At 39.0% G+C, this 13,097-nt stretch overlaps 1 protein-coding gene across 7 annotated transcripts in view; it reads left to right on the top strand.

The window, feature by feature from the left end:
- Window positions 1-9,481, top strand: part of MARK1 (microtubule affinity regulating kinase 1) — a 59,413-nt gene extending 49,932 nt beyond the window's left edge. For 3 of the 7 annotated variants that reach the window (XM_080341528.1, XM_080341530.1, XM_080341534.1), the window contains 4 exons: window positions 1,400-1,561; window positions 2,372-2,626; window positions 5,379-5,423; window positions 7,534-9,481. In XM_080341528.1, the coding sequence (XP_080197654.1) occupies window positions 1,400-1,561; window positions 2,372-2,626; window positions 5,379-5,423; window positions 7,534-7,888 (817 nt within the window). In that variant the 3' untranslated portion in view covers window positions 7,889-9,481. The remainder of the gene's footprint in view (window positions 1-1,399; window positions 1,562-2,371; window positions 2,627-5,378; window positions 5,424-7,533) is intronic. The other 4 variants (XM_080341529.1, XM_080341531.1, XM_080341532.1 and 1 more) reach the window with 3 other exon arrangements.
- Window positions 9,482-13,097: the final 3,616 nt, after the last annotated feature.

Raw genomic sequence — 13,097 nt, forward strand, 5'->3', positions numbered from 1 at the left:
TTAATGCATCATTAAAAAAATAGGAAAAGTATTGGGCCATTGATCTATAGCAAAACGAGCTGTGGAACATGTGAAGTACAGCTATTTAAAGTGCTTTAAAGAGTTGTTTTAAAAAGATGAACACTGATTTTAGTATTTAATTTCAAATTTTCTAGATAGGTGCTTTCAAATGTCATCATTACAAATCTTTGTGTAGAGTTTAAAATATTTGAACAAAATTTGTAACAATCCTTCTTTAAAAAGAATGACAATAACATATGTTTTTTTAGATATAGGGTTAAAATATGTACTACAATAATACTTCTGACTCACAAAGACTGATAAACTTTTTCTTTGAATAGATTTAATACCAAAACCACTATAATGAGAAGGGATTTTATTTCAAACTTTTTCATTTCACAGTTATTGTACCTTTTTTCTATAGTATTGAAAAGACAGGCAACTCTTAATCCTTATTCCTTTCATGAATGCAATGGATATGCTCAGCTCTTCCAGCATATTCTGAAAAAAGGAGATTAATTTTCTTTCAAGTTGTGTATTTGCCTTTCCTACAATACATTGTGTTGCAGTTGACTTTGGATTTGGTGTAGTTGAACATTTTGTCATCAGATTTTTTTTTATCCAAAATCTTTACCACTTTGCTACAGATATTATTTAGCTTTGGGACTGTTGTTGCTAATATATCATTAATGTAATTTCATTTATGCTTGTAGAGGCAAAGCTGTAGTTTGGCTTAAGTGACTTTTGTTTTAAAAATTAATGACACAACAGTTTTACCACTACTTTCATCTCTTCTTTGCCACTTAGGCGAAGCAGAAATAAAAGTACTGGTAGGTGGAACTGTATCTTGTAAGAGTTGGCTCATCCTCAGCCTTGCGGTGGCTGGGATAGTCCAGAGAACTACAACTTGGTCCTTCAAAATCACGATCTCTTCCAAGAGATAATGTGACAGCAGTTCCAAATGTTTTAGGTGTTTGTTTCAACTGAAACTAAGGGTATTCACTTCACAAAAGGAGAGTCTATTTATTCAATCTATTTTAAGTCTTTTGCAAATTTCCTTTTTTTGTATTTTTTACGTTTTCCATGTCCTCTTTGTAGCCTTTCTTCAGTACTTTGAATAATGTGTGTGTAAGCTTTAATCTTGGGAGGAATGAACAGGCCTAATTGAACACGCATGGTGATTCGATTTCTGGGCAAACGTAACTGTCTCAGAATTCTGTATTCTTTAATTTAGCTGACTAAGGCAGCCTGGTCACCCCATCTTCTGGTTATTTAAACAGCACTTGCTATGTTCTGAAAGAAAAAAAAATAGTTATTTTCCCTGTTTTCTGTGGGGTTTTACACTAACCTTTTCCCTTTTCGTTTGTCCGTCCCCCCCGCCTTGCTCCGGTGGCCAAAGCCTCACAGAAATGTCTGCGAGCAGCACGTCTTCCGCAGGCTCCGCAGTGGCTTCTGCCGTGTCCACACGGCCTCGGCATCAAAAGTCCATGTCTGCCTCCGGTCATCCTATAAAAGTTACACTGCCAACCATCAAAGATGGCACTGAAGCTTACCGACCAAGGTAATAGATTGATTTTGGTTTTAGTGACATGCCCTTTAAAAATGTGGTGGTTCAGTTCATTATACGCTTCAATACGGTTGCAGTGGATTCAACACTGTCATGTTGCATTCTGTTTCAGAACAGTAGCTTGCTCAAGTAATGTGGGTATTACAGGTGATTTAAGCCTGATTTTGTTCATCACACGTTTGCACACAGTTAAAGAAGTTCCTTGACTGCCTCCCTCTGGAAGCTTCTGGAAAACTTAAGCAGTTAAAAATTTAACTAATTTAGACAGGAGCATACAACACAGGCCACCACAAATTCAAAAGAAATACCGAAATGCTAACCTCTTGGTTTTGTAGATTGCTGGGCTCATTTCTGTCTAAAAGCACCATGGTATAGTTGCTCTTACTATTAACTGCCCGTATAGCTTTATACATTTATTTGTGCCAGATGGTTACTTCGTCAGAAATATCTCTTGGGTTTTGTGGAGTGCTTGTGTGTTAAAGCTTTTGATGAATATATTTTTCTGGAAGAGGGCTGTGAACATTTTTAGATCTTACTACAGACTTTTCTATCTTTTTCCTCTGGCATATTATCTGTGTATACTTTTTTAAAAACTGCTTTTAATACTTGAGATAATTTGATCTTACAATGATAATACTCTTGATTATTTTGAAGTGTGAATCATAAGAACAAATCAGTAGCAGATTCAGGTTTAAAAAAAAAAGTATCAAGTGGGGTTTTTGTCCTGTCTTTGAGAAATGGTTGTCGTGTAGGAGGGTTTCTAGCATATAGTCTTTCTCTTTATTTATGCTTCTGTTTTCCCAGCAGTGCAACTCAAAGAGTGCCTGCTGCTTCCCCGTCTGCTCATAGTATTAGCACTACCACTCCAGACCGAACCCGCTTTCCTCGGGGGAGTTCAAGTCGAAGCACTTTCCATGGTGAGCAGCTCAGGGAGCGGCGTAATGCCACTTACAATGGACCGCCCGCCTCACCATCCCATGAAACCGGTGCTTTTGCACATGCTAGAAGAGGGACATCAACTGGTATAATAAGCAAGATAACTTCCAAGTTTGTTCGCAGGTTAGTACCTCGATTTTTAAGAGAAAGAAAAGAAAAAGGTGCCCAGTCTATAACTAGGGCCATAATTGCAAAATCATTGAGAATTTCCAGTTTAAGTCTGAAGTAAATGTAAATTTAGTTAGAATGCTGCTTGTTTTTATGTTTTCCTTCCAGAACCTGCCTTGTTTTACTTCTCTGTGTATATTGTAACCGTTCTGTTTGACCAGCTATTTTGATGCTTTATCCTGAAGGAGCAAGAGAAGGCTGCTCAGAAGGTTTTAAAGTTCATGCTTTACAGCTAAAATGCTAAGATGCTAAAATTAAGTTGAAATCACATGAACTTAAATACTGAAATCAGTGACTTAAAAATGAGTCATTACTTAATGTTAACAATATTTTGCTTAATGCAGTTTGTTGCAAGGGCTATATTTACAACGATGTTATTGCTGTACTTAGAGGAAATTGGTATTCACAAATTGTTTCAGAGAATTCTAAAATATTTGAATAAATGAGAAGCTTAGAAGTGGGCAGAAGTCCAGATGTCTGAAAATACTGATGTTTTGGTATCATGTTACCAGCTTTTTCAAACATGAGTTCAGGATTCTGAAAGAAGAAAATGGACACATCCTGGACCTCCCTTCATTCCTGTGATGATGCTACCAGTAATAATACTGTGAGGAGAGGTGCTGGGAAAGATTTTCAAATACACTGTTTAATAGCAAGTGACTGACTTGGCAGTCACAACAGCTTTCCCAAAAGGGGACTTAGCTTTCAGTTTGCCTCTTTCTAACAGTGATTTACCTCTAATCCTTAAGCCTGTTTATTGACATATCTTTACTCTGTTATTGTCAGTTTTACAACAATTGTATCTTGGAAACCGGTTTGGTTTGGTTTGGTTTGTTTTTCAGAATTATGCTGTTAGGTACAATTCTATCATATGTATGTAAAAGAGTGATAAATTCAAAGCTAGGTTAAGCTAGTAGTTGCAAATTTGTAAATAAGATATTACAAGGGAAAAGAAGCAAGAAAGCTAGAAGTGCATTGATGTTCCTCATAAAATTAACTTGGTGAGCTGATGCTGCATCAATGTGTATCTAATACCTCCTGTGGTGACCTAAAAAAAAAAGAAAAAGTGAATGATTTTCTTTTTTCAGAAACATGAAGATACCAAAAATGAGGATCATAGTCCTGTATCTCCAGCACTTATGTAGTTGGAGGGAAAGAGTCTGTTACCTGGTTTTGAAAAGAAAAAAGTTTACAGCGAAGTTAGTCAACTGTGTTGGCTGTATAGATTTCCAAATGGGAAGAATGGCATTTTCTGTTAAGTAACTACCCAATTCCAAGAGCACAGGATCACAGGATGTTTTTTTGCATTACAGTTCATTGTTATTTGCAAGGAACAGTGTCTTGAATTTTTTTAAGAGTCACATCAGAGAATTAATATTTTCATTACGTTAAGCTACGATATTATAATAACATTGTAAACTATGTATTTTGAATTAGCCTACTGTAAATTGATGTATTTTTAAATGATCTTTACTTTAGAACATTTTTATACCGTTTCCTATTATGTTTCATTCTGCTAAAAATACATTTTCCTGTAGTGAAGGCCCTGTAGGGATTTTGTTTGGTGGTGGTGATGTTGTTGGTGGAGTTTTCTTGTTTGTGTTTTGTTTTTCTTTTTTTAACCTTTGGACTGTTTGAGACTTTTAGTGTCTGGGATTACGTGGATGGGAGTTATGTGGGGGGGTTGCTATTCTTTTAGTTGGATCACATAACTGCATGCCTTTTAACTTCTGTACTGTTCAGGAAATAATGGTTTAAAGCATACTTTGATTAGAAGGTGTCATTAAAAGACTTTTTTGACTTTATCTTTTGGCAAAGGTAAATGCCTTTTCTGGTAAGTATATGAAACAAATGCATAATGAGAATGCTTAGTCAATAGGATATTGAAGTATTTTGTATCAGTGTTTTATGTCAAATGATACTTCTTTGTTAGTTACTAAAGTATTTGTGTTTTGAAGGTATTAATTTAATTAACTAATGGAAATGGGGTGCTAAAATGTACAGCAGCACTAGGAACGTACCTAGGTGGCTTATACAATCTATGGATATTTTTCAAGTTGTTCCACACTGAAAAGGCGTAATACAAAACAGTTCCTTGGTAAAGTACAGCTCTAATTCAACAAGATTAAAAAGATACATTTAACCTCAAGCTCACCAGTAATCTTACCAAAGTCAGTGTAACAGCTGATTTGCTTAAAGTTAAGCAGATGTTGAAGTCATCTTCCTCAGCTGGGCTCCAAACATTTGGTCTTCCAAACTCTTAGGCATGTTGTATCTTTAATTACTCGAGTGTGCTTAAGCACCTGCAAGAACCTAAGTAGGCTGGGGACTGAGGTCTAAAGGCCTGGCCAGGAAGGGTGCGAAGTGGAGCCCCCATGGACCACCTTGATCGACTGCTCCTCTGTGCTTGCTGGAACTATATGTGGCTGTTGCTCTGTCTGCAGGAGGCTGAGAATAATGTGTTAATTTTACCACCAGTTAAAAAAAAAATAAACAACTACATGTCAGAGCTGAAAGAAGTTACGATATAAGGGAAAATTAAAATTACAGCTATGAAAAAACTATTAAACACTGTCAGGCTTGACTTTATTATACTGATTTTTTTTTTTTTTGTTCAATAGCTATTTAACATTGTTCTAGATGTAGGTTATCTTAACTTTAATTTTTCACCTTTATCATTGAATCTCAACCTTAACTTTGTTTTGAGGGATCCAAGTGAAGGCGAAGCCAGTGGCAGAACTGACACCTCAAGGTGAGGAGCCACTATTAATACTTCGCTCCTAGGTCTTTCGCATCAAGGTTTAAGTGATTTCTTAGATATTTTTAATCAGGATGTAAAATAGAATAGTGCTTAAAGAATTTGCTTTTCAAAAATGTTTTTATTTGGGGGGAGGGGGGTTTGGTGAGGTCCTTTATCCCTTATTTTTTGCTTTCTTGCAAGTATTTAATATAAAACTTTATTTATATACATTCCTTTGAATATTAAAGCCCCCTGTAGGAGTTAACCAGTCATATAGGCACTTAAAATCCTGGTTTGGCTTATAAATGTTTAATGGTGTTTACTTTTGGTTTCAGTGGAAAACGTAGTATACTTCGTGTGTGTGTGTATGTATATGTATATATTAAATTCTTACCATAGTTACATACTGTGTTCATTACTTAGGCTGCTGTTTGCCAGAAGTAAACACCTTATAGTCCCTGAGAAATGAATGTCACTTTGCTCTGAGAAATAAAACAAGTGACATTCAGACAAAAAGGGTGATGACTGCTAAATATTGAATTTGTATGGCAACTGCTGTACACGAATCTATAGATGCTTCGTTAGTAATAAAGCATTCCTTCATGTGCTCATTTTCCAGTATATCTGCTCTTTTGCCATGTTTCAGCATTTGGTTCTGCATTTTTGGTGTGCTTAGCACAGTGCATAACATTTTATTTTTATGCTTTCTAATGAACAGGCATTGTAGTTTGCATTCTAAACTTGCCACTTACAGAAATTATCCACTTAGTTTTGAAAACAGAAAGCCTTTATTTAAAAAGGAAAAAAAAAAGGCAGCAAGTTCATAACAGGATACATTGTATAATACACAATGCATTTTATCTACATTAGCCCTTTTCAATTCCAAGTCTATTAGCTGTCAATTTCTTGACGTGGAAAGAGAGAAGACATGAATCAAATGTTCAAATGAAGTGTGAAGTTGCTTTCAGCTCTTGCTTTCATTCTCCAGCTTCTTCTACTTTTTGTCATCCTACAGTGTCTGTTTTGGGCTAAAAGTTGTTTGAGATCTTATCTCTGCCATGCTGTATCCCTTAATATCGACGTGGTTCTCTGGGGATCACACTGAAAGTTAAATGAAAAATGCTTGTTTTGACTCCTCTCTGAATAGCAACAGTTTATAGACTATCAAAATGAGAACAGCACCTTTCCGCAGTGACGGATGGGAAGGCATTAGGCATATTAAATATCTGGGACAAGAGCAAAAATAGCTGTGGAATTGCTTTACAATAATCAGTGCTGTTTCTCAAAATGCTTTCCACAATGGAATAAGTAATCTATTTGGTACGGTAACGTCAGTAAGAACATTCATTGGAAATTACTCCCTTGAAATTTTGTCCAAGTCGTTTATCAAGTGAAGCACTTCATGTCTATATGTCACCGTTTCTTCTTGTGAAAGAGCTGCTGACTGTGTACTCAACTGCTTGACAAACAAGCTGTTTACAACCAAGTTACAGCACAAAATTCTGCTTCATCAGTTAAAATAAAGCGCATTATTATGAAGTCTTTTTTACAGAGAGAGGTCAAAAATACATTATAGATGCCAAAGGGGCTAAACATGGAAAAGAGGGGTGGGAACTAACTGAAGACATGTGAATTGCAGGGTGGGACTTCTTCCTCTGCTGCTTTTACAGTATGGGTTACGCTTCAGGGTGGTGTCCCTCAACTTCAGTTTTGTTGGTGTATGGCATGCTCCAGATCATGAAATCAGCAGAACTTCAGTCATGCTTTTACATAGATCCCACTTTCTTTGGAGCAGTATGGAGTAACGTGTGTCTGCCGCAGTTCCCATTGCACATCTTCTCATCAGAATGTTTCGGAGCAGGGGTTTCCAAACTTGCTTTGCTTCTGTGCCGCTGCTGGGAGCTGCGCCAGCGCTGGTGGCAGCTGCCAGTGCTGTGCTGAAGCGCCCGTGCGTGCGGGAGACGGTGCACAACTGTTCCAGCAGTTCCCACCTAACTCTCTTTGCAGTAGATTGCGTGTGACAGTCGCAGTTTAGAAACCCCTGTTCAAGAACTGTATTTCTCTTCTGTCTCCTGGCTGTACCGCTTTTGTTTTTGACTGCTCTATATGTCCCTTTTTCCAGGAGCACTTCTGGGGAGCCAAAGGACAGAGAGAAGGAGGATAGCAAAGATTCGAAGCCACGCTCCTTGCGGTTCACGTGGAGTATGAAGACCACTAGTTCTATGGACCCAAATGATATGATGAGAGAGATTCGGAAAGTGTTAGATGCTAATAACTGTGATTACGAACAAAAAGAGAGGTTTTTGCTCTTCTGTGTCCACGGTGACGCACGACAGGAGAGCCTTGTTCAGTGGGAGATGGAAGTCTGCAAACTGCCACGGTTGTCGCTCAATGGAGTTCGTTTCAAGAGAATATCTGGGACTTCTATCGCATTTAAGAACATTGCATCCAAGATAGCGAACGAGCTTAAGCTGTAAAGAGAACCTAAATTTTTTGGGATCAGGGAAGATTCATACATGATCTACACTTTGAATGTACTGGTTACGCCTAATGTGATTGGCCTGTGAAACTCCCCATGTAGAAATTGCCCTTATTGCAATAAGGTTATACATAGTTATTCAGAATTGTAAAGTTAAATCCAGTATGACCTATATTAAATAACTGTAGCTAAAGAAGTTATGTTCACATGTACAGGTAAGTATATAGAGCATTCTGTTCATTTTATGTTCATAGAGTTGTATAATAAAAAGATGACTGCTTAAATTCAGATCTTGTATAGTTGTCTAGATTTCTGCACAGAAATGTATGTTTGATGCTTTGAGTTGGAAAAGTTCTTCCCTATCATTTACATTTTCGGTGGTTTTTATAAGTCTTACCTCTATCATGCGTTTTTTAAAAAACTTGTGTCCCGAGTCAAATGCACAAAAATAGTTTTCACAACTGTAGCCTGACCATTTTTAATTATTTAAAGATTGTTCGTGATTTGAAGCAAAAGTCGATGAATAATCGGCTTTTGTTCTGCACGAGACTGTTCCTGCTTATCTTTGGCTCTTATCCTTGTTATTGGACAGTGGTTGGTTGGGGAAAAAACAATACAAACATGTTTACAGTGTTGGCACTTACAGTTTAAAACCTTTGTTCTGCCTTGGGTCAGCTCAGAGCTGTGGGGGAACAGAAACCAGGCGCACGTGATGCTGTGCCCGCAAATCACCGCGCTTACTCCCGTGGCCCGTCAACAAATGTAGCACCAGAATGGAGAACCGTAACTATTTCATTTGAATATCATGGTGTAAAATATCACTTGTTTGCTGCCTTCAGAATACTATAAATTCCATTTTATGGAAATCTATTAATATTGGGACTGTTTAATAGCACAAGATAATCTGAAGTGTTGACCAATTGTATAAGTTACTAATACCACCTCAGGAATTAGCTTGGCTTTTGGAACATGTGCCCCCAAAGAGTACATGTAATTCCACATAATATTTTACAGCTAAACATACATTGTTTATAATGAGAAATTGTTGATTTATGCTTTTGTGGTTGTACAGTTTGTTCCCATGTAACCTGTTTGTGTTTAATATTTTACCAGATTTCTTGTATTTATTCCACATCATTATGCTTGTAATGTGCAGCTTTGTAATTAGGCACTTGCCTACAGAAAAGAAGAAAAAAAAACACAACACATTTTTTTCCTTCATAATTAATGATTATAAACTATGTAAAACCACTAGTACTGGTACATTTTAATACTTGTTATTTTGTACTGAATTAACCATAGAGGTTGGTTGTGCAATGTTATTTAATGTCGTAATTACTGTAATATCAACATATGGGCCCCATCTGCACACTCTTGTGAAGAATAGAAAGTTCATTAAGAAATTGTCACTTTAAAAAATAAAAATTAAAAAAAAAAAGCTGTGGTAAACTCTGTAACCCTAAGTTAGAAGGCTGTAAGTGTAGTAAATGTGCCATTCTCTAATGGCTTCTTGACCGAGATGGATTTTTACATGCTGTACTGTGATGTAGCTTTCCTATGTAACAGTTATTTTTGAAAATGGACGTGTATTGTTGCCTTAGAAAAAGGGTGGTGTTTGGAAAGAAAGAACTGTAGCCCCTTTTCTTTTGTTTTATTTTTTAATCTGATGTTCGTTGAAACAAAATCTGATGCAAGTCATCTTGATTCACTGGTGCACTCTATTAAAACTTACTTGAACAGTTCTCATACTAAAATACTTGTTGTTTGCCCTTTATAAAAGCACAGTAGCTACTGCAGGTAGCCAAGTAGCCTGCAGGTGGACAGACTTTGGCTTCGACACTGGGAATTTGGGTTGAGTCTTGCACTGGCCGGAGAGCATCGGGGGTTCAGCACTTTCTTACAAATGTGCGTCCAGGAGCTTTTCCAGAAATTCACCAAAAATCAGCTTCAGGAAGGGGTTTGTGCATCTGCTTAATTTACATGTAAATGTCCGTGAATGTTCAATTATCCTTGAAAATACACCACTGGAACATAACCATGATGCTAATTGAAGATCATTGTCGAGGGTTTAGATTGCGGGGTGACAATAAAACCCTGGCAGATGTATTGTTAACCTCCTCTCCCCCCCACTTCCCCCTTTTTGCCCCTCCTCCCCCCTTCCCACTCAGGACAGGCGATCGGGAGGGAAAGGACAGAAAGAAAAGAATTAGAAAAATTAACAATGTTTTACTAATGCTACTAATGAAAACAGAGAAAATAATACAAAATATACAAAACCAATCTTGAAAGTCTTGGCAACTGCAGAGCCGGCACCCGGAGTCTTGGATTAGGCTCTGCAGCCAACCAGAGCTGGATTCAGTCTGTCACTAGGCTTCAGTTCACAGGGACGACCAGCAAGGTCCTCTCCTAATGTCGGCCATAGGGAAAAAAGGGACGAGATCCTCGTGATCTCCCACTTTTATATGAAGTATTCACGTGAATGGAATGTTATACACAGTTGGTCAGTTTCTTGGTCACTTGTTTCTCGTCGCCCCTCTCGCGAGATGTCCATCCGTGCTTATCAATAAGTTCGCATTCCATTGCTAGGTTTACCAAAACATGTGTCTGGTTCTCCAGGAAAATGCAGTTAATATGAAGGCTTTAGCTGACAGGCACAATTCACTGAAAGAGAAACTTGTTTTTAACAAAACCAGGACAATCATGTGTGAACTTAGTCATGAAACAAAACCCTTTGCTTTTTCAGAAGGTTCAGTGGAAAAAAATATAGGTCATGCTGTGAGACGGTAGATTAAGCGCTTAGGAAAGCTTCCCGCTGTACAGGCCCTGTGTTTACACGGCTGACACTGTCCTAGATTGTCGCTGTTTTTCAGCGCTTCGTGTAACCAGAGATGCATGAACGTTACACAAAACAGCCTTGCAGGACGACAGAGGTTACAGATTTTAGTTCCGCTCTCCCATGAAACATGGCCCCCCAAAGTGCCAATTTAATGTTTCTGTATATGGATGGTTTACAAATGGTATTCTTTTCGGTAACTGCCAGCAGTGTGGAATTGCCCTGATTCCCAGCCCCTGCTCACCTCCCTCTTTTGGCCTGTTGGAAGATGAGCTGCGAACCATGTTCTGCTCCCCGTAACAAATATACCAAGAGCTTCAGCGAGGGTGCGATCCGAGTGCGAAAGGTGTAGCTGCACCCAAACGCCTCCTTTGGCTCCCTACATCTCCTGTTCCTGGCAGGAATAAGATGGGAAGATCCAAGAAAGAGGCTTTTTTCAGAACTGCTGGTTTTATTGGCAAGAAGAGGATACTTGGCATGGAAATCAGTGAGATGTCACACACTGAATCCTCAGTGCCTGTTTTTTGGGTCCCTCAACAGCTGCCTTGTTACGCAGCCTTTATGTGTAAGCTACTACTTGGGTAAAAGTGAGATAACGTTTGGATCTGAAGTGCAGCTTGACTTCAATATGGAAGGGGACCAGCATGGCATTTTATCAGCACGGTTTTAGCTTGGGAAATCCAAGAGACTATTAAATGCCACATCACATTCCACAGCTGCGGGAAGGGATGGGGATGTCTTGGATCTTCAGGGAGCTTACACATTCCATTGGAATTCCTTGGCAGCATTTCCAGGGGGTGGTTGGGGTGGTGGTGAGGGGGTAAACAGTTCTGCCATCTTGGGTTGGGGTCGTAGTGTCGCTTTATTTATTTATTTAAGGTATGTATACAGATGCTTCCAAATTGAGTAGATCCCTTTGCATGCATGCCAGTTTAAAACGTTATGACATGTAGGTCAATGAAAGGGCTACAAACGTGCACTCTTGCTTCCGTGGATGAAAAATGATGCTTGATAAGCAAGTGGCATTGTTAATGCCATGTAGTTAAGATAATGCTAAAATTCCACGGGCTGTTAGATATGAGACTTTTGATACCCAGGGTCATACACCTGAGAGGTACCTCAGGCCTCTCGATCTCGGTGGTTCCCCTGCTGGCCACTCAAACATGTAAATCTCCATCAAGAGGTGTATTCTTTGGGGTTTTGATAGCTGAACTCCGGAAAATAGAACAAACTCAGGTACAAACCCCGTGTGTGGGGAAAGGCCTCCCCTTCTTACGAAAATGGATTATCTTTCACTGTCCTTGCACTTCTCATTTAGGGGCAAAGTATACCTTTAGTAATGGATCTATAAATAGAAAACGTAGACGCAAACACTTTTCAAAACCCCAGAAAAATATTTAATGCCATTTTTTTTCTTCAAGGTGGCTTGAGGTTAACAAGATGAAAGATACCATTCAACAGCTACTAACACATTACTGGTACTTTATTTTTCGATGCTGCTCCTTAGTCAGCATCAGGTGATTACTTCATCTGTCAAACTATCGAAGGAAGTAGCACATGAAAATCTACAGCAATACACAAGAGCATGCAAAATTCAACTCCCCCACCTTGCTCTTTCTGGCGTCCTACCTTGTGATTGTCATAAAAATAGGTATTTAGGAGAGGACCTATGGTGCTACTCTGTTCCACCAGCTCTGCAGTGTTTAGTACATAGCTGCACCTCCAGGACATGGAGTATGAAACCCTGTCCTGGTGTCAGGTGTTCACCTCAGCCTTCTGGAGATTTAAATTAAAACCCTGATGATGCCAGCAGGAGTGGTGATGCCTTTAGTATAAAACAGGGGAAGAGACACCTGAGACTTGGCTCACGCTTTCCACCCTTCAGAGGACTGGCCAAGCTCTCCATTACACAGCTTTCCGGCTGGAGCTGTGACAATGGTGAAACAAAATCCCCATGGCACAGAACTAGACTGGGTGCAGGATTTACTTGCTAAATGTTATGGGCACGTCTCAGGGAGACTCAGGTTCAAGGCTTTGTTCCCTGGTAAGAAAATTCCACAATAAGGGATCGATATGTCCCTTTATTGCATCTGCTCACATGAAATATTTGTACATGCATCAAATGCTGATAAATACACCAACTGGATTAATAAACGATATCAATCCTCCCTGTAGAATTGTGTGTTTCGTGATTTACCGCAGCTACACGAACATCGCTTAGGACGTGCAGCTGTTGAACTGCAGCCCGGGCAGCTGCAAAGGCACCGAGCTGTCAGCTTCCCCCGCCTTTAGGCAAAAACTTCGCCTTTAAATGAAGGCTCCGCTACTTTCCCCTTGGCCCTGGGTAGCAAAACGGAGCCCCCCCGACCGTCGG

This window comes from Nesoenas mayeri (genome assembly GCF_963082525.1).
Source record: "Nesoenas mayeri genome assembly, chromosome: 3".
NCBI lineage: Eukaryota > Metazoa > Chordata > Aves > Columbiformes > Columbidae > Nesoenas > Nesoenas mayeri.